A 21,708-nucleotide genomic window follows, 5' to 3' on the forward strand; every position below is an offset into this window, starting at 1 on the left:
GGGAGTTATTCTTTAACGGGTCCAGAGTTTCAGCTTGGGAAGATGAAAAATTTCTGGGAGCAGATAGTAATGATGGTTGGACAACATTGTGAAAGTTCCTAATGCCACTGAATGATACGCTGAAAATGGTAAAAAGTGGTGAAATTTTGTGTTATGTATATTTTCCAACAATAAAATAATTCAAGCAAAAAGAGTTGCCAGTGGTGGGATATGAGCCACCTTTTCCAACTAGGTTTAGAGTGTTAATGTTAAGGAGTATAATTCAAGGTGGTTTAGTAATTGGCTTAATAGAGTTTGTCTGGTGGTACTTCCCCACCCCGCCCCCCCCCTCCACGCACACCATTTTCAAAGAAGTTTGCCCCTTACTTTCTTAACAGTTGGCTGTCATAAAACCTTCCCACGCGTGCAGACAGGTGGAGGCATGATGCTGAAACCGGCAGCACAGCACTGGGTGGCCTATTGTGTGGGACCTTTTGAAGCAAAGATCAGAGGCTCCCGCCTGGACTACACATGGACCAAACAAAACCGAGACATCAAAATCACCATTTTTATTAAGTGAGACGTTTATCAAGAGGGGTATCATTTGTATCTGACTTGATAATGCTTTTAGTGTTCCAAAGAGAAAGATGAATTGAATGGAAGCATCTCTGATTGCTGTCAATTTTTATGAGGTAAACGAGGCCATTTAGAAATGGTCTCTACTGAAAGAAACGGATCACAATATCAGAGACAGGCTTTGATTCACAGTAGTTGTGATGATGTGCTTCAACAGAAGATACGTGAGCTTTCTTGGCTTGGTTTTCCTATGCAAAAGAATCACATCCCAAACCCATGTTGGATACAAGTAGCAAATCACTAATATTTAGAATTTCTAAATTTTGAAAGATGCGGTGTCTAGATCTATCATAGATACTTCCTCACCAAGCAGAGGATTCTAGAACTGCACTGTCCAGCAGCGTGCTCCTGAAACGTGGCTAGTGCCACTGTGTGTATGAATTTCCTACAACTGCTGTAAGAAAATACCACACACGCAAGGGCTTAAAACAATGCATGTTTATTGTCTTACAGTTTGAAATCAGTTTCACGGGCTAACACTAAGCTGTCTGCAGGGCACACATCTTTTGTTGGCTCTAGGGAAAAACCCATTTCTTTGCCTTTTCCAGCTTCCAAAGCTTCCTTCCCTACAGTCCTTCCTCCATCTTCAAAGCCAGCAGCATAGCCTCAGCTGGAGCGCTATTTTCTTCTGTTTGGCTGTCCAGTCACTCTGTGTCTCCTTCTTATAAAGACATTTTTATATTACGTTTATATTACGTTTTATATTACATTTTATATTACGTAATTACGTTTAGGGTCCACTCAGATCAGCCAGGATCATTTCTCCATCTCAAGATTTTTAGTTTAGCCACATCTGCAAAGTCCCTTTTACCACATAAAGTTCACAGGTTCTGGAGATTAGGAGGTGGATATGTTTGGAAGCCATTATTCAACCTACCATATTGAGAAACTGCACTTTGAATGGAATGAAATTTGATTTTATTGGCCACGTGGATTGTGGCTACCATATTGGACAGTACATTTCCAAACTCACAATAAGTTCTATAGACCCCACTGCTTTACAAGTCATCTGAAAGCCAATATCAGTTATAAAATAAATAAGTCACAGAGATGAAAAGTACAGCATAGGGAATATAGTCAATAATATTGTGATAATGTGTGGTGACAGATGGTACATACACCTGCCATGGTGAGCACCGTAGAATGTATAGAATTGTTGAACCACTATGTTGTGCACCCCAAACTAATACAACTTTGTATGTCAACTATACTTAAATAATTAAAAAAAATGTTTCAAGCTACTCATGACTAAAATGGAAAAAAAAAAAGGGCCAATCCCAGATGCTTCATTTCATAGCCATCTTGAGTTTATTGTTGGTCTGCTCTTCAAAAAAAAAAAAAAAATCTACATAAGTTTGTTTTTTAGAGATTTGGAACACATCATCCCATCGATAGAATGAGGAAAACTCTTAGTGATCCTTCACCATTGAACAAAATTTAATGAGTATTTATGATGGGCCAGGCACCGAACTCCAAAAGTAGTTCACAGTTTACAACATAACGGATCTACATTGTGATAACAGGAAGCACTGGGAGCATGAGATCAGAAACTGACCCCAGGGAGGTCCAGGAAGGAATTCTGGAGGATGTGAAACCTAAGTAAAGAGATGGCCAAGCCAAGAAGGATAAGAAAGAACACAGGCAGAGAGAAAGGGGTGAGAAAGCTACTACAAGGAGAGGAGGAAGCATGCACAGAGGAAAGAGGTTAAGAGGGGGATCTGGGAGGACAGTAGTGCTATATGACTGAATGTGTGGGGTCAGAAGGGGCAAGGCAGGAGAGAAGGAGGGGGCCAAATCTTGATGGGCCTGGTAGGTCATGATAAGGAGTTTGGACTTTATCCTGAATGTCAATTAGTATTGGCTTTAATGCAGATAAGACACAGCCAGTATGTGCCTAAAACAAGGCAGATGATTATAGACACCAAGGCTGGTGGGGATTGTGCTCCCTAAAGCACCTCGGGGGCTCAGATTCCTTCCACCTCATTTCTTTGCCATCCCTAGTGTATTTATTTGTTAGGGCTGTCATAAAAAAGTACCACAAACTGGGTGGCTTAAACAACAGAAATTTATTGTCTCACAGTTCTGGTGGCCAGACACCCAGGATGAAGGGGCTGACAGGGTCAGTTTCTTCTGAGGACTATAAGGACGAATCTGTTCTAGGCCTCTCCCACAGCTTCCGGTGGATCTCTAGAAACCTTTGGCATTCCTTGGTTTGTAGAGGCACCTCTGCCTTCATCTTCGTGTTCATATAGTGTTCTCCCTGTGTGTGTATGTCTCTGTGTCCAAATTTCCCTTTTATATAAGTACACCAGTCATATTAGATTAGGATGATACTTCAGTACGACCTCATCTTAACCAATTTACATCTGCAATGACCCTGTAAGATCACATTCCAAATAAGGTCACATTCTAAGATACTGGAGGTTAGGACTTCAACATATAAATATGGGGAGCAGGGGATGGACAGAATTCAACCCATAACACCTAGGATGTGGTCCTTATCCTTATGGTCCAAGATAGCACTAGAGACCCAGCCACTATGTTCAGAGGCAGAATCCCCTTTAAGGGCCCATCCTTGCGGGTCCTTTTTCCACATTGACTCAGAGGTTTGCTCTGGAGGTGCTAACAGATTCTGGTTCTGAGCGATCATTGGAGTATTGTACTCCTAAAGAGGGCACTGACCATTTGTTAGCAATGCCTCTTCCTCAGACGTAGGGTCAGAGAATAGCTTGGCTGCAGAATGAAGACAGGGAGAGGAAATGTTACTTCTCAGATCATTCTAGAAGGAGTTCAGGAAGAAGAAGAGATTTCAGGGCAATTTCACAAGACCAAGTTGCTGGGCAATGTGGCTCATTTCCCACAGGTTGACTACATGTACATCCCCCTGCCTTTTGTAATGTCTGTTCTCCTGTGGGTTGTGGTTATCATGTTTGTCTCCTTTACAAGATAAGGTGTTCCTTGAGAGGAAACAAAGCTCCTTTGAAGTCTGAAGGGTCTCACAGAGGTGGGAGAGAGGTTAGGGATTCAAAGCTTAAATCTCAGCTCTAGCACCTACTGGCTGCAGAAATTTGACCTCCCAAAACCTTAGCTTTATCGCCTGAAAAATGAGGTAACAGTATTTACCTTAGAGTATTGTTATGATCATTAAAAATAACAAATGCAAATGTGAGAGCTCTCATAGATGCTCAGTGGTAACTATTATCTATTATTCATCGTAGTGTCTCTCCAGGGCCTCTCTCAGGGCACCTCGCAGAGTAGGTGCTCCATAAATACTCGTTGCCCCAGTGGAAATGTAGACTGCCAGTAAAGCCCTGTGCTATACTCAAGTCTGGAAATTGAAGACAAATTAAAATAACCATCACAGGAGGCACCTGGGGGGCTCAGTCAGTTCAGGGTCCAACTCTTGATTTCAGCTCAGGTCATGATCTCATGGGTCGTGAGTTCGAGCCCTGCATTGAACTGTCAGCACAGAGCCTGCTTGGAATTCTCTCTCTCTCTCTCTCTCTCTCTCTCTCTCTCTGTCCCTCCCCTGCTCACACACACATTCTCTCTCTCTCTCTCTCTCTCTCTCTCTCAATAAATAAATAAACATTAAAAAAATAAAATAAAATAGCCATCACAGTACTATAAAACAAAAGACATTAAAAAAGAAAGTTTTCAAATTCAAGCATTGTAGGGAGAAATAAATACATCTACTGTAAAAAGTAACACCTGAAGTACATAATAAGTACATGTGCATCATTTTATGTCACAAGACTGGTGGAATAAACAGGACAAAATGGTTTGAGGAATTCCTTACACACAGGAGCCGGATCTGACTCAGCCTTCTGATGGCAGGTGTAAGGGCAAACTCTCTCAAACACAGCTGTGACAGCCCAGAAAAGACCTCTAAAAGAGAATTAAGTGTGACCTTGGACCAGAACAAATAGTAAACTACATGTAATGGTACTACAGCAGGCATCTTTTCACATGATTTGGGGCTACATATTTTATGGTGTCTCATCATAGGAAATGTCTCCCAAAGCATATTTTCATCGCTGAAAGTGCAAGGTCAAAAGAGCTGGGTGTCTTACCTACATGTGGGAAGATGTGTTTTGAATTTCTCAAATGCGATTATACACAGATATTTTTGAAGAGCAGTCCAGCAATAAACTCAAAATGGCCTGTCTGCTACGAAGGATCTGGTATTGGGCTCTAGATGTCTTCCAAAGCAGTACTATCAACAGGACCTCCCATGGGGATGGAAGTGTTCTGTATCTGTGCTGTCCAATTTGGTGGTCACTAGACTCATGGCTATTTAGATCAAATTTAATTAAATCGAAATTTCAGTTCAGTGATGTACTATAAAGGGTCTTTATACAGCAAATAGTAATGAAGACTGGGTGGTCTTGATGCAAAGATAGACAAAGCAAATGGATCAAACACAATAGCAGTGCAAAATAGGTCTACACATGGCTACCTGATTTATGACACTGCAAGTGGGGAAAATGATCTTTTATTTTTTTTAAAATTTGTTTTTAACGTTTATTTATTTTTGAGACAGAGAGAGACAGAGCATGAACGGGGGAGGGTCAGAGAGAGAGGGAGACACAGAATCGGAAACAGGCTCCAGGCTCTGAGCCATCAGCCCAGAGGCCGACGCGGGGCTCGAACTCACGGACCGCGAGATCGTGACCTGAGCCGAAGTCGGACGCTTAACCGACTGCGCCACCCAGGCGCCCCGAAAATGATCTTTTAAATTAACACGTTGGGGGCCACCCAGGCGCCCCGAAAATGATCTTTTAAATTAACACGTTGGGGGCCACCCAGGCGCCCCGAAAATGATCTTTTAAATTAACACGTTGGGGGGCGCCTGGGTGGCGCAGTCGGTTAAGCGTCCGACTTCGGCTCAGGTCACGATCTCGCGGTCCGTGAGTTCGAGCCCCGCGTCGGCCTCTGGGCTGATGGCTCAGAGCCTGGAGCCTGTTTCGGATTCTGTGTCTCCCTCTCTCTCTGCCCCTCCCCCGTTCATGCTCTGTCTCTGTCTCAAAAAAAAAAAAAAAAAAAAAAAATTAACACGTTGGATTAATTGGATATCCACATGGAAGAAAAAGCATCTGGATCTACTTCTAAATCCCACCACTTACAACAGTCAATTCCAAATAGTTTACTGTTCTTAATGGGCAAATTAAAATAGTGAAATTTTTAGAAGAAAACACAGGAGAAATCTCAATAACCTGGAGTAAGCAAAGACTTCTTACATCAGAAACAGTCAACATAGAAATCAACAAACTGGAAGATTACAATGAAGAACTTGTTTATTTCTCAAAAGACTTCATTTACTAAAAGAATGAAAAGAAACCCAGAATTGAAGAAGATATTTGCAACACATATACCTGACAAAGGATGCATACAAGAAAACTGCTTACATATGGACAGACTGTGGTATATGTGTCCAGTGGAATACCACTCAGCAATTAAATAGATTACTGACGTATGCAACAACATGGAATGAGAAATGCAGTATGCTGAGTGAAAGCAGGCTTACACAGGAGCACACACTGTTCATTCCAGGATTATGAAATTTTGAAACACATAAAGCTATATAGTGGAGAATGAATGAGAATGGAGGTTGTGCCCAGGAAAGTGGAAATGAAGATTGACTGGGAGGAGGCATAGAACTCAAGACTCACTTGCTCAAAACTCAGCAAATATACAATAAAGGTTTGTGAACTTAATTTCACGTAAGTGATATACAGGCTAAAGTATTTACAGGACATGTATTGCTATCTGCAATTTACTCTGAAATGCAACAACATTCAGATGGATAAAGGATAGAAATGTAATAAAGCATGTTTCATAAAATGTTATTCATAGAATCTATATGGCAGATTTATGTATGTTCACTGTAAAATTCTTTAAACTTTGCTAAGTATTTGAAATTTTTTGTAATCAAACGTTAGGAAAAATACAAATAAAAAAGACACTCAGCTGACAAAAATGAGTAAAATTTTAACAGACACTTCATAAAATTATAAACAACTAATAAACATATGTAAAGGTGCTCAACCTCCTTAATCATCAGGGAGATGCACATTAAACTCGCATGAGACATGATTATCATCCACCAAAATTGCCAAAATGAAAAAAGATGATAAATACCAAGTGTTGATGAGAATGTGGAAAAGATGGAACTGTCATATTTTGCTGATAGGAATGTAATTGGTGTACTTTGGAAAAGTTTAAAAATATCTAAATTTGAACACGGCACAACCTATGGCCCAACATTTCCATTTCTAGGTATATATCCAAGAGTAATGCGTTCATCATGTTCATCAAAAGATTTCTATTACAATGTCCATAGCAGCAATATTTTTAATAGCGCCAAAATATACACTATTCCAATGTCTATCAACAATTGATTGGGCAAATTGTGGTGTATTCACACAGTGAAATGCAATACAGCATCCTCATGAACAAACTATAAATGTAGTTAACGTATGGATGAACCTGATGAACATAAAAGTGAGTTAAAGAAACTAGACATAAAAGATTACATGCTGTAATGGACCCCTTTGTATAATGTACAAACACAAGGATGCTACTCTACTGACCACTTAAACAATTCTAAGGATAGTGGATAACTCTGAGCAGGGAAGGAAGTGGTTAGTGATTAGAAACACTTCTGGGATGCTGGTTACGTTGTTTCTTGAGCTGGCTGCTAGTGTGATCTATTTGTGAAATTTTAGCAGGCTGCACATTTATGATTTGTGTACTTACCATAGATATGTCATATTTTTTTTTTTAATGTTTATTTATTTTTGAGACAGAGAGAGACAGAGCATGAACGGGGGAGGGGCAGAGAGAGAGGGAGACACAGAATGGGAAACAGGCTCTAGGCTCCGAGCCATCAGCCCAGAGCCTGACGCGGGGCTCGAACTCACGGACCGCGAGATCGTGAGATATGTCATATTTTGATAAAAAGCAGCTTCTGCCAGAACCTGTGGACAACACAGGGCCACAGAAGGATTGACATTTGAGAGACCTGAGAAGGATTTGAGACATGATTAGATTTGCATTAGAAAGTTTAATCCTCGGCTTTGTAGAGGATAGCAAGGAGAGGAGCTAAGGGGCTGTTTGTAGAAATAATCCAGGCAAGCAATTATGAAGGCGTGAATTAAAGTAGGGCAATAGGGCTGACAAGGACAGTAATAGCACCTACTTCACTGGGGCTCTTCTGATGAGTTAATGGGAAGGCACAATGGGTTTAATTATTGTTCCAAATCAAACAAACAAATCAATGCTCCTTGCATACCATGCAGAGCAAGATATAAGGTATTCGGATTAGAAAGCTTTAAGGGAAACATCTTAATTAGTCCATGCAACCTTGCCTTCTTTCAAGCACAGGTAAAATCACCTCCCTGCCGAAGACCGGATAGTGTGGAATACAGAGTAAATGGCCGAGGTAAGGAATACCACGGAACATGTCAGAACCTGAGCGTGACCTGTTCCTATGGTGCCCCAGGTAAAGGGTTAGGACCATTCGGGCGCCTGAGCTCCAGCACCTGGAACCCACCGCTACTGTAGGCGTTTCCCCTCCTCCCTACCCACTCAGCTCAGAGGTGGGGCCATTGAAGGGGGCGGGCATTCCGGTCGAGGGGTGGAGTTGGGGCCAGAAAAGATGCCAATGGAACGCGAGCTTTCCCATGGTTAGCCAATTGAACGCGCTCTGGGACCGCCCCCATCCGCTGATTGGCACGACGAACCTCCCAGTAGTCTTGTGTCTCGCGAGAGTTCCGGTTTTCGGCGGTGCTTTGTCAATTGGTCTGGCTCCTCCGGCTCTTGGAACCTTTTGCCCGGTCGAGGCTGAGTAGGGGGCTGTCTGGTGTCGTGGGTACGGCCAGGGACTTTGACGAGGCGCAGGCTGGGAGCTGCGTCTCCTCCCACCCTGGAGCCCGAGGCCCAGGTGAGGCGCGGCCCGGGCATTGGGTTCTCGGGCTGGACCTTTACCTGCCTTCTCCTCAGGAGCGGAGATGGGCTGGCAGAGACGCTCTGCTGCCACTTGGCAGAAGGACCCCGTGGTAGGAAAGCGAGACCCGATTAAGCCCTGCCAGGTACTGACTCACTCCACCTATGTGGAAGGGTGTGCAACCTTGAAAGGAACATTTGGATTAAAAATAGTGGGTGAACTTGTGGTTCTAATGCTAACGCCCTTTTTAGTTCATGGAGTACAGTACAGTATACTATGCTTCTAGGGTTTAACCGCCTTACTTAAGTGTCCCAGCCCGTTTTTAACACTTGCTTTTTCTGCTAATTTACAGAGTTCAAGTGGAGTCACACTTACATTTTGAACTTCGTTTCTAATGCAGACACTTAAAGCAGCTCTATTCACCTCCCAAAAAGGTAATGCGGATTCCTCCAGTAAAGGAGCATATCAGTATTTATTGAATTCTTGTGCTTGTCAAAAACCACAACATTATCTGTGTTTTCACTGAAGGAAAAGCACTGCCAAAAAAGCGGGGGGTGGGGGGGTGCCTGGGGAGATGGGGAGGCAAAGGAGGATTGGGAAGCAAATACTTAACCCTGTAGATACCTGAATTTTCACCCACCGGTGTGAAAGTTTGTAGAAAGTAAGTGTTGGTGAGGATATGGAGGAACTGGAACCCTTGTGCATTGCTTGTGGGCATGCAAAATGGTGTAGTTGCTTTGAAAAAGTTGGATGATTTCTCAAAAAATGAAACACAGAGTTACCATATGATCCACTGAAAGCAGACACTCAGTTACTGGTACATCCATGTTCATAGTAACATTGTTTCCAATAGCCAAAGGGTAGAAACAACCCAAGTAAATGTAGAAAGGAATGGATAAACAAAATGTGGTACGTACATGCAATGGAGTATTTGTGAACCTTAAGGAGTCAGTAATACCTGCTACAACATAGGAGAACCTTGAAAACATGTTAAGTGCAATAAGCCAGACACAAAGACAAAAACTGTATGATTCCACCGATATGAGGAACTTAGTCAAATTCATAGAGACAAAAAGTGAAACAGAGTTTACCAGGGTCCAGGGAGAGGAGAGAATGGGAGTTACTATTTAATAGGTACAGAATTTCTGTTTGGGATGATGGAAACGTCCTGGAAATGTGATGGTTGTACAACATTATGAATGTAAGTAACGCCTCTGAATTACACACTTAAAAATGGTTTATGGCCTGTATATTTCACCACACACACACACACACACACACACACACACACACAGCAGAACTCATCAAATACAGTCTATATTTGCAACCAATCATTGGGTAACTTTAATTCCAGCATTTGGGTTGTACAAACATAATTTGTGAAACCTTTTCAAGTTTTGATTTCAGAACTAAATGAGAGAAATTCATGTTCAAAGCTTACAAGATGCTGTTTTTCAGTGTATGTGTGTTTGTTTTAAATTCTGAATACACTAGATAGTATGTGCAGGATGAATATAGGTTACGATGTTTAAATGTTAGAATTCCTAAACACTCAACTACATACATTGTATTATACACACTGGAGACAACCAAATCTATTCTCGTTATGTATTTGGAAATAAACTATTTTGATATCTTACATTTGACCTATCAATCAACATCATTAGAAAAACCATAATTTCAGGGCACCTGGGTGGCTCAGTTGGTTAAGCGTCTGACTCTTGGTTTCAGCTCAGGTCTTGATCCCATGGTCATGAGATCAAGCCCCACATCAGGCCCTGGGCTGAGTGTGGAGCCTGCTTAAGATCCTCTCTTTCCCTCTGCCCCTCTTCCCTGCTCACACTCAAAATAAATAAACTTAAAAAAATAAAGTGTTAAAAACAAACAAAAAAGCCCCACAATTTCAAACTGGCTCTTTCTAAACATACAGCCAAGACAAATGGCATCTTCCATACTGTTATTCGGATGGATTTTTACCTTAGAGGTTTTTGGGAGGTGGGGAGGCTAAAAGCTCCCTGCGCATAGTTCATATATTTCAAATACCATTTTCTTAGCCACTCGACAAGTAAGAAAATGCTGATTTATTTTCTCCCCTTTTGTATATGGGAAAATACAAGGTGTTCAAGCTGAGATGGTATATATATGATGCCGAAACCTTCATCAACTCCTCCAAAGCTTGTTTGCACTCTTCTGTTTGGACTGTTTTTCCATGTGTGGCTTGTGAAATCACAGGAGTGACTGTTGCCCAGGTACGTGTTTAGCTGGCACAGCAGTGCTTTCCAGGTTGCCCACTAACCTTGTGAGTACATGTGAATAGAATTATTCTTTTTTCCACCATCAAAATGAGTGACCGTTATTTAGAGCAACGAATTAATGTTTTGTGTAAAGTTAAATAAATCTGCAAGTGAGACACTTGAGATGTTAAAAGTAGTTTATGGTGAAGAAGTAATGTCGAGAGCAAGAGTTTTTGACTGGCACAAAAGGTTTAAAGAAGGCAGAGATGATATCCATGGTGATGTGAAAAGTGGCTGTCCAGTTATCCACAGAACACGGGAAAACATTGAGAAGGTCAGAAATCGGGTTGGCTCAGATAGCTGAAAAGTGAAATGTGGACTAAGAAACAAACTCATGCTGAAAGAAAACTTGCACATGAGGGAAGATTCTAGGAGGATTATATCTCATTCTGTTGTGGTTCAGGACCCTGCCGAGGCCAAACGATAACAGAGCTGCACATGAACCTGACACTTGGGTATATATTCAGGGCACGATCCTACAGACAGTTTAGTTTCACTGGTCTTGGAGTAACTTGTATCTGAATCTCAAGTGAGCTGAGCTTTTTCAAACGTGTTCCGTTGGCTTTGTAGGTACATGATTTGAGCAGAGTCAAACCTGCGGAGTTGAGTGTGACAAAGGAGAGAGCGTGGAGCCTAGAGGTTTATTGGGAACCTGGCCCTCTGTTACCGTAGTACCTAAATTTCTACCTTGTCTTTTCAGGGTGAGCTCATTTGAATAATCAGTAGGTTACCTACAGTCTGGGCAGTTAAACTTTCAACAGGGAGCTGGACATCAGTGTTACTCTGTATGGAAATACTTCATGTTATTTTTTTAACGTTTATTTATTTTTGAGGGAGAGAGTGTGAGCGGGGCAAAGAGACAATGGGGGGAACAGAGGATGCAAAGCGGGCTCTGCACTGACAGCAGTGAGCCCGATGCGGGACTTGAATTCACGAACCGTGAGATCATAATCTTAGCTGAAGTCGGATGCTCAACCAACTGAGCCTCCCAGGTGCCCCTTTATGGTACTATTTCAACAACGATAAGAAAAGAATGGCCATCTTTAGGCAGAAATATTCAGACTTGTAATAATGGAATTTTTGTGGTGGGAGATTGAGGTCAGATGTTGGAAACTGGAATTCAAATCTGTCAGCAAGAATGAAACAGAAGAGGCTGTAGGAATAGTGGGCAGTTTTAGTAAAAATATACTCTTCCCTTCCACTCCCCCCACCCCGAAATCAGGACCTGATTTTGGTCAAAAGCCCACAAAACTTTCTATTCTTTATGTAATCTAAATTTTAGTTTCAAATGGATTCTTATATATAAACTGTTTGGGTCTGGAATTTGGCTTGAAGGGTAGACAAATAGAGTTCAATTTTGTTCCTAACTTCTTTCACCAGGAGAACGAGATTCCATGCTTCGAGTTTTGAAAGGCATGACTGCAGTTAGCAACGTGTGAATAACAACATACACAATCTCTTCATCAACAACAAGGAACTGCATTCTGACCTTCACATTGTCTACGTGTGCTACTGAGTGTGGGGTCATATCCTAAGCTTCAGCTCTAATAAGCATTCATCACAGGGAAGGTACGATCTTGGATATTCAGTTGGCCACAAATAGCTTTAAGTACATTTATGGTCAAGTCAAATGGTAGCTTTGCTGAAACATTAATAGAAAAGCATTGGTAATTCATGTCAGAATGAGATACAAGATAATAGGTGAAAAATGATTTCACAGAAAAGAAATTTTGATAAACCTAGAAAACAATTTCAGTTATTTTTGTCCATTAACATTAGCATTTTAGTTTAAAGAGCTACTTGAATCACATGTTGTTCCTTCCCATAAGAAGAGATTTTGAGTACAACAGGATGAATTTCTCATTGAGAAACTTGTTTTTGCCCCAGTTTCCTTTCTAGTCTCCAGTAGGACACTGTCATCATTCAGTATTGGTATTGTAGCAACTTAGATGCACCAAATTGCAACATATAGGACTTAAGTCAGAGCCCCATGGCAGTGACTCTGAAAAGACTAGTTTTATTAGTTATACTATTAAGGGTTTTTTGTTGCTGTTTTAAAAGACTCCCAGAAATCCAAATTTACATTTTGTGGAACATGAGCCAAAACTAATTGAGGTTGTTATGGAAAAATGGTCTCATTTTAATGGTCTGTATTACCTCTGGGACCCTGCTGGTCAAAGCTGTGTGGCCCACAAGGCAAAAATTAGAATGATGTTTTTCATATTATCTTAATTTTTTATTACTGACTTTGTTACAGCTTGATCTTTGGAGGTGCTTTGTACTGTGTAAATGAAATTTACTGAAAATGTACATAAATGACGTCCCAATAAACCATAAATTGATTTTTTTATATTAGTGTTGATCATCTGTGTTGTTTTATCAGGCATTTGCTAATCCTCCATATTTTAGCCACCTGCTCATGTCTCTAATGGTTTTAATCTAAATAAAGTTTAACTTCATTGCCATACCTCAAATTTTTAAAAAATCGACTAATGGATAGATAAAATCTAACCCCCCTGACCCGCAGACCCATAACCCATAATAAAAACACAGCGTAGGAGGCAATGTGGTGAGGTTCCAGCTCCAGCTAGACTTGTGATCTGAAGCTTTCAGTCTAAAGTATTAGTTACCAGAGGCTAGCTACTGCAACCGATTACAAGCTCGGTGGCTTAGAACAACAGAAGTTTATTCTGTCAGTTTTTGAGCCCCAGAAATCAAGTATATGCTCTGGGGAGGAGGGGGTCAGTTGCTTGAGTCTCCCAGTTTCTGGCGGCTGCCAGCCTTACCTAGCCTGAAGTTGTATCTACATCATCAAGGCCAAAATCAGATCTTTTTAAAAAAAATTTTTTTAAATATTTATTTTTGAGAGAGAGTGAGTGAGCAGGGAAGGGGCAGAGAGAGAGGGAGACACAGAATCTGAAGCAGGCTCCAGGCTCTGAGCTGTCAGCACAGAGCTGAGGTGGGGGTCAAACCCACAAACCGTGAGATCATGACCTGAGCCAGTCAGTTGCTTAACCAACTGAGCCACCCAGGCGTCCCTAATCTCTTTCTACTTGTCTTCACACAGCCTCCTCCTTTGAGCATGGAATCTTCTGCCTCCCTCTTACAAAGGCATTTGTGATTAGACTTATGGCTCACAGATTATCTAGGATAATCTTCCCATCTCCAGATTCCTAATCTAATCACATCTGCAAATCACCTTTTCCAAATACAGTAACATTTACAGGTTTGAGATTAGGACTCGATTATCTTTGGGAGTCATTATTCAGTCCACTATCCCATAGGTTTTTCTCTTCTGTAAAACACCCTATAACCTCTAGAAGAGTACTGCCAATGAAACTTTCTGTATTGATGGATATGTTCTGTATCTGTTGCTAGTACAGTAGCTTCTAGCCACTTGTGACTACTGAGCATTTGAAACGTGGCTGACACAACTGAGGAGCCACATTTTTCATTTTATTCAGTTGATTTAAATTTAAATAGCCCCATGTGACTAATGGCTATCACACCGGACAGTTGTCTATAGTTCTAAATCCTGGTCTCTGTGGCACCTTAAAAAAAAATGAGTTCCCTATTTTTCCGCACTGTTTCACTGCCTGGCTTAAGACTGCTTACATTTTTCACCCAACTACACACACACACCCACATCATCTCCTTCAGGTTTTTTATCATCAGCACTCCCTGGCCAGCCCTGTCTGAGCTTATAAATGTCCTCCAGTCAGTGCAAATACATGTACTTCCTATCCCCCCTCCCACTTTTTCCCCTCTAGCAATTTTGGCCTTCTAACACATCTGTTGTGTAAATTACCTAAAAATCACAAGGCTGGGTTTTATAATGTAATAGGTAGTATTAAAAAATGCAATTTAGATACAAAGGCTGCAACAGTGTTATGAAATAAGCATTAAGAGGGATTCCAAGGTGGGGATGGGGTGGGGGGGTGGGGGTGGGCTCAGTGGGTTCAGCATCCAACTCTTGATTTCGGCCCAGGGCTGTGGCATCAAGCCCCACGTGGAGATCCGAGATAAGCATGGAAAGTGCTTGAGAATCTCTCCCCATCTGCCCCTCAAAAAAAAAAAAACCAAAAAAAAAAAACAAAAAAAAACACACACACTCCAAGGTGAATATTAATTATCTTTATTTAAAATTACTGGAAAACGAGGTATTTACAGACAATCAGGGCAGGTCAGAAGGAAGAACTAGCTGATATTAGGCTCTGTTCATCTTGCTACAGTTACATTTCTCCCCATACAAAACCTTCCCCCATCACTCCAGCCCAATACTTTCGAGTTCTAACAATCTAGCACCGTCCTGCCCTTTAAATCCCCCCTTCATGGCCATTCTGCTCATTCATCAAAACCACCTAACATGCTGACAGATGCTCCCTTTGTGCCAAATTGCAACTTCTGTAGGTTCAATGTAACTAAATACTATGAAGAGCTTATATTCTTAATACCTCTGTGCTCTCCCCTGACCAAACTGGCCTCATCTGTTTCAGCATTTCTACCGTTACACTACAACATGAAATGCCAGGAGAGGGAAGGACCTTTCCAAGAGGTCACGTAGCCAGAAAGTTACATGAGGATCCGTGTTCAGGGCTACACATGTGACAGGAGCTTGAGTCAGTACCTAACCTGTGGTTGCTTCATCTGTAAAATGAGGGCACAGCGTCACCTTCACAAAGTTGGAAGAACTAAATGACAAGATGAGAAATCGAACACCTGCTGTGCTGCCCTCACTGCCAGGGCTGTCCTGCACTGGATACATGGCTGCTACAAGTGAAATAAGAATATCTGACCTCATTAGAGGCATGTGTATGTTGTAAACTGCAGAGTTGGGATAAATCAGTTAAAATACCAGCATTAGAGTACTCCAGCTTCCATGGCTTGTGCCTGTAGTTTTCAACCTACAAAAAAGAAAAATTTTCAAATGACCTTTTACATTTTAAACAGAAAGCAAATTTTGAGGTACATTCTTTTCAGTTTGTCTCAAAGGAGGCGCAGAAAAAAAGCCTTGTATGCACTGTTCCAATACCTGGGTTTTTCACCTTTAAAAATAAGCTGCCCTTGGGGCACCTGGGCGGCTCAGCTGGTTAAGCATGGGGGTCAAGATTTTGGCTCAGATCATGATCTCACCATTTGTGAGCTTGAGCCCCACTTCCGGCTCTGCGCTGGCAGCGGAGAGCCTGCTTGGGATGTTCTCTCTCAAAATAAATAATCGTAAATAAATAAATAAATAAATAAATAAATAAATAAATAAAAGGCATCTCTGAAAGTATCGTCAAAACTAAGGTTAAGGTTAAATTTATCACTGTGCTATTATTAACGTATAAAAATATCACAAAGGTGCTGAAACTTCAAGAAAAATTTCCTCTGGTTCCGCTGTGACTCCAGACAGGATCCAGAGAGGAGTTTTAGTCTCATCCCTGGGTTTTATGGAGACTTACTTTACCCTTCTGTGTTAGCCTCTTAAGGCACTGCGTCAACCTTAAAAGGGCACAGGAAAGGGCGGTCTGGGGTTTTACAGGCTTCTCTACGACCCCTGCTCTCCTCTCCAGACAACACCCCCTGAACCTCAGCGGTTTCCAGGGCCAAGTCGGAAAACCCACCGGAAGCAGTTGTCCTGCGGGGGGTGGGGGAGCCGGGAACTTACATGCCCTCTATCCGAAGGGGCAGCCAATTGGGGGGCCTTGGAACCAAGCACGTGGGAACCCCCGGTCGCCATTGGCCACGTGCTCCGGGCCGAGCGCCTCGCTTTTCCCCCCAGGACGGGGACATACCTGAGCCTGGAAGTCAGGCCGCTGCAGCCCCGCACACGTCGGAGACCGACTCCGCAGGCCCCGGGTCGGGCTCCTGCATTCGCAGGCGGGGGCCGGGCCCCGAACCCGCCGCAAAGCAGCCGCCACTGCGGCCGCGCCCTGGGGGAGCAAAGCGCAAGATGGTTAGGGCGCTCGGGCCTGCCCGCGGGGAAGCCTCCCGGCGGCTCCGCGCTGCGTCTGTGCCTCGCGCGGCCCCGGGACGGGCTGGACCGCCCGCCCCCCGGGCCGCCGAGGGCTGCTCTACCCCTCCGTCCTGGCCGCCGGGAGCAGCGGAGCTCCGGGCGGGCAAAGCTCGAGGGGACGCGGGGCGAGCGCAGCCCCACCCGGGCCCGGAGGCCTGGCACCCTCCCCCATGCCCACCAACACTTACGGCTCAGCTCCGCGGGACTGAAGCCGACGACTCGCGTGCGGCACAGAGAACCCGGCGGTGGCGCGGCGACGAGGTCGGCGGCGCAGCGGGAGGCGGGCAGCCAATCCCCTCAAGTCTCCGGCCAGGGGGCGGGGCGGGCCCGGCCATTGGTGCCCGCGGTTCTCGGCCCGCCCCGGTCTTTCGGGCTCCTTCGGGCTCCTTCGGGCTCCTCCGGGCTCCTTCGGGCTCCTCCGGGCTCCTTCGGGCATCTCCGCGCTCCTTCGGGTACCGCCGCGCTCCTTCGGGCACCTCCGCGCTCCTCCGCGCTCTTCCGCGGGCGGAGGATGCGCTAGGCCTGCCGGAGCATCTTTCTCGGAAGCTCCGGAGCCCTGGCGCCTCCCCTTGGCCCTGAAGGACGTGGTTCTCGCAGGCGCTGTGCCTTCCTAGGGGCCCCTCCTAGGGAGAGTTCGTGGTTACTCTAGGGCTGTGCCAGGATCCAGATTCCCTTTCGTACAACTACACCAGTCCAGTATGTGTCTTGAGTCTGTCTTGCTAATCTGGAAGCTTAAAGAGAAGCCGGACCTTGTCTCTCTGACCAGGCTCACCCAGCGGCTCCTCCTAAACCTGAAAGGACCACTGTTCCTTCATTCGTTAACCGCGTTCAAAGAGGGGACTTCCATCAGCAAGCGGTTGGGGAGCACCATAAACCTTCCCTAGGTGACAGACTCACACTTGACAAACAAGCGGAATAAAATCGGAGTATGTGCTAAAGTAACTTGTATTACAGTCCTGAGTTTACCATCCGTTGTCAAATTTAGTCCTCAAAATATCTTATCAGCCCCACATTTAAGTGGATAAACAGACACACTGAGTAACTTTCCAAGGTGACAAATTAGCTAGTAAGTGGTGGATCGGGGATTTCAACTCAAAAAGTCTGGAAGTATAGCCCCTTAAAACACCACACTGGGGGCACCTGGGTGGCTCAGTAGGTTAGGCGTCCTACTTCGGCTCAGGTCATGATCTCGCGGTTCGTGAGTTCAAGCCCCGCGTCGGGCTCTGTGTTGACGGCTCAGGGCCTGGAGCCTGTTTCGGATTCTGTGTCTCCCTCTCTCTGACCCTCCCCGTTCATGCTCTGTCTCTCTCTGTCTCAAAAATAAATAAATGTTAAAAAAACAAAACACCACACTGCCTTTCCACAGGTGTGTAAAGTGGGGCGGGAAGGGAAACGTAGCATCTACATTTGACAGGCTGATTAAGACAGGCCATCTATGTGGTTGGGGTCCAACAGGCACAAAGAACAGCTTGTGGACGAACAGGAAAGCACTTGACCCGTTTAAGGAGCCCAGAATGTAAATGGAACTTAAGGAGGTAGGAGCAGAGCGGTCTGAGATGAGGGTGGCTCCGGGCCAGACGAAGCTTGAGGCCCTGGTGGAAGGCATATGACATGCTAAGAACAATGGAAAGCTGTTCTAGCAGTTTTTAGGAGTGGAAATGATAGGATCTGATGGAGGGTGTGGTTTGAGAGTCAGTAAGTTGCTTTTGCCGAGAAGAAAAGGAGTAAATTTTATTAATCGTGGCAGCCAGCCGCTACTTTGCAGATATTCATAAGATCAATGTAAAATGGGTTAAAGTAATGTAACTGGCAATGTAAATGGCAGAGGGAACACCAGTTTGCTCGTGCGTTTACCTTTCTTATCTCAGATTCTTCTAAACACGTCTCTGGTTTCAAACCTGTTCTTGTTTTAGTCCTTTCGGATGTCTGAGAGGCATTAACCTTCCCTTCGATTATGTCAGTGAATGTGGACAAGTTGCATGGCAAGAATCTTGGGACAGAGAAAGAAAATCTCAATAAAGAGACTAATGTAGGAATCCAGTGGCGATCTAGTGGGGTTGGCAGTAGTTGTGCAGAATGTCTTCCTCCCCAACCAGGTGATAAAAACTGAAAGAGGTTATGAAATCAGTACAAAGAGTGTTTAACTTGAACTCAGGGAGAAACCCACCTCGGTCCGAAGGCTTCACACAACCCTGGCCAAATGACAACTGCAGCTCATTGGAAAAGGCGAAACCATTCATTGTGTGTAGAGGAAAAATGGCTTCTCAGCTCTGAAAAACATTACTTAATTAAAATTAATACAGAGATGATGGAGTGAAATTAACTCATTGTATAAATTCAGGGTAATCTGTGTGTGGTATTAAAAATGCTTCTAGGGGCGCCTGGGTGGCGCAGTCGGTCAAGCGTCTGACTTCAGCCAGGTCACGATCTCGCGGTCCGTGAGTTCGAGCCCCGCGTCGGGCTCTGGGCTGATGACTCAGAGCCTGGAGCCTGTTTCTGATTCTGTGTCTCCCTCTCTCTCTGCCCCTCCCCCATTCATGCTCTGTTTCTCTCTGTCCCAAAAATAAATAAACGTTGATAAAAATGCTTCTAATTCGGTTTAAAGAAAATGGAACCAATTGGCTTTATTACCAGATCTGATTGAGAGACATCTGTCCCATCTGAGAGAACTTAGCTTGATCCAGAGGACCAGGGATCCAGGTGGAAAGGCACAGGAGACCTGACGGGCTTCTGCTGTCCTAGTTCCCCAAACTCCCTCCTCAACAAATAGGTCCCTCTTCCCTAGACCACCCTGAAGTCCCTGCCCCTGAGCTCCAGGCTCCATTCTCGCCAGCCTGCCACAGCCTCACAAGCTATCCATTATTTGGGGGTTTTTCCCCTTCCTGTCTCTTCTCTCACTTCTGCCTGGCTCTTAGCTTCTCTATGTATATATACTCTCTCTCTCTCCCCCAACCTGAAGAAACCTTCCCTCCATCAAATGTCCCCCAGTCCCCCAAACCACACTCTCCTCCCCTTCCTAAGAGACCTTCAGAAAGACCACACCAACACAGGTCTCTAGCCTTATTCGGCCTCAGCCTCATGCAGCCCTCAGGTCAGTATGGTCTGACTTTCCTCTTCCCAATTTCCCTGACACTACTCTCCAAGGTCACCAGTGACCTCTCAGCGACCAAATCCAATGCTCCTTATCTCCTCTAGCTTCTCTGTGGCGTTGGACATAGCCGGCCACTCCTTCCTTGATTCCTTCTTCCCTCTGGTTTCTAAGTCTCCACTCTTCCCTGCTCTTCCTCCTACACCTTCCTCCTCCCTCTTTTGTCCTACCCTTTCCGGCGACATTCTCTCTCGACTCTCTTGCCTTTTCGCTGTTTGCTCTTGCTGGCCCACCTCCCAGGAATGATAGTGATACAACTCGTTAATTGAGTATCAGACACTTTATACACGCCATCTCTAATTCGTAAGACAATTCTGCAAGGGAGATAATGAGAATATTATTAGTATCACTGAATGGGCTTATGAACCCGTCACAGTGTTTAGTCTTTTACATAAAAATATCATTATCATCACTTTAGAGATCATAAACTGAGACCAAGAAAGCCTGAGTGATTTTCCTAGACTGCACAACTTTGGCAGAGCTAGGATCCCCATGCCGGGCTCCCAGCCTGCCTGCTTTCCCCCCCCCCCCCCCCATGCAGAGGTGATCCCTCAGCCAAGACTGCTCTCCCCAGCTTCAGGTACCAAATACCCACAAGCCCTGCACACATCCTCATCCGGTGGACCCAGAGACACCACAGATCAGCTTGTCTCAAGCAGTTCATTCTCTTCTTCCAACCCCACACTTTTGCGTCCTCTTGATGAATAACACTTCCTTAGCCCCCGCGGTCCAGGATTCAGCCCAGATGACTTCCTCTTTCTGCCTCCTCTCCAATTCTCAGCACCCTGCTTCCTCACCTCCTTTCATTCGGTCAGTTCTCTCTATAGATCATCCCTCGAGTCTCCCCTCTTGTACTACCCACTCCCTGTTAAACTTTAGTTCTAGCTTACATCATCTGCTTTCTGGCCCACTGCGGCAGCCTCCGTTCAGCCTCCCTCCCTCCGGTCTTCCCTCCCCCAGTATAACCCCCACACTGCTATCATCCCCATTGGAAATCCTTACATGGCTCCACACTGCCACCAGGATCAAGACCAATGCCCTGTCTATCTTTCTACCTCCCCCATCCCACACACCTGTTATGATCCAGCCATACTGAACTATCTGTATTTCCCTGAATGTTCTGTCCAGCACCGCTCCATACAACTCTCTGTGATAATGGAAATGTTCTATCACTGTGCTGTCCATTATGGAGCCACAAGTGGCTAGTCAGTCCTTGAGATGTGACTAGTACAACAAAGGAATGATTTTAAATTTTTATTTACTTTTAACTAATTTATTTTTAAATGTTTTCGTTTATGTTTCAAGAGAGAGAAGGCATGCAACTGTGTGAGCGGGCCAGGCGCAGAGAGAGAGGCGGTCAGAGGATGTGAATCAGGCTCTGCACTGTCAGCAGAGAGCCCAATGCGGGCCTCGAACTCACAAACCATGAGATCGTGACCTGGGCCAAAGTCAGATGCTTAACGGACCACCCAGGCGCCCCTACTTTTAACTAATTTGATTTTTTTTTTAACGTTTATTTATTTTTGAGAGACAGAGACAGAGAGCCCGGGGTGGGGAGGGGCAGAGAGAGAGGGAGACAGAATCTGAAGGCTTCAGGCTGTCAGCACAGAGCCCAATGCAAGGCTGGAGCCCACGAACCTTGAGATCGCGACCTGAGCTGAAGTCGGATGCTTAACCGACTGAGCCACCCAGGCGCCCCTGATTT

General features: G+C 44.4%; 1 protein-coding gene, 1 long non-coding RNA gene and 1 other non-coding gene across 6 annotated transcripts; 1 reads left to right on the forward strand and 2 right to left on the reverse strand.

Annotated features, from left to right (window-relative positions):
- The first annotated feature begins 8,362 nt into the window (after nt 1–8,362).
- Nucleotides 8,363–13,207, forward strand: LOC102900785. 3 transcript variants are annotated; one of them, XR_002156368.3, is made up of 6 exons: nt 8,363–8,488; nt 8,620–8,708; nt 8,916–8,997; nt 10,681–10,812; nt 11,428–11,558; nt 12,238–13,207. It is a non-coding gene; the product is annotated as an uncharacterized LOC102900785 (long non-coding RNA). The 3 variants fall into 3 exon arrangements; XR_440173.4 differs by having other exon boundaries at nt 8,376–8,708; XR_890264.4 differs by lacking the exon at nt 11,428–11,558 and having other exon boundaries at nt 8,378–8,708.
- Nucleotides 13,208–14,976: 1,769 nt separating this feature from the next.
- On the reverse strand, nt 14,977–18,004 carry LOC111560188 (putative uncharacterized protein DANCR). 2 transcript variants are annotated; one of them, XM_045056382.1, is made up of 3 exons: nt 17,044–18,004; nt 16,508–16,772; nt 14,977–15,761 (listed from the first exon to the last, which is right to left on the reverse strand). In XM_045056382.1, exons 1-3 carry the CDS (start codon nt 17,289–17,291, stop codon nt 15,591–15,593), a joined length of 684 nt encoding a protein of 227 aa, XP_044912317.1. In that variant the 5' UTR covers nt 17,292–18,004; the 3' UTR covers nt 14,977–15,590. The 2 variants fall into 2 exon arrangements, with proteins under 2 accessions (XP_044912317.1, XP_044912318.1); XM_045056383.1 differs by having other exon boundaries at nt 16,635–16,772; nt 17,044–17,998.
- LOC111560356 lies at nt 16,235–16,354 on the reverse strand. Its single transcript, XR_002742101.1, has one exon. It is a non-coding gene; the product is annotated as a small nucleolar RNA SNORA26 (small nucleolar RNA).
- Nucleotides 18,005–21,708: the final 3,704 nt, after the last annotated feature.

The sequence above is a fragment of the Felis catus genome, chromosome B1, assembly GCF_018350175.1.
Source record: "Felis catus isolate Fca126 chromosome B1, F.catus_Fca126_mat1.0, whole genome shotgun sequence".
NCBI classification, from domain to species: domain Eukaryota; kingdom Metazoa; phylum Chordata; class Mammalia; order Carnivora; family Felidae; genus Felis; species Felis catus.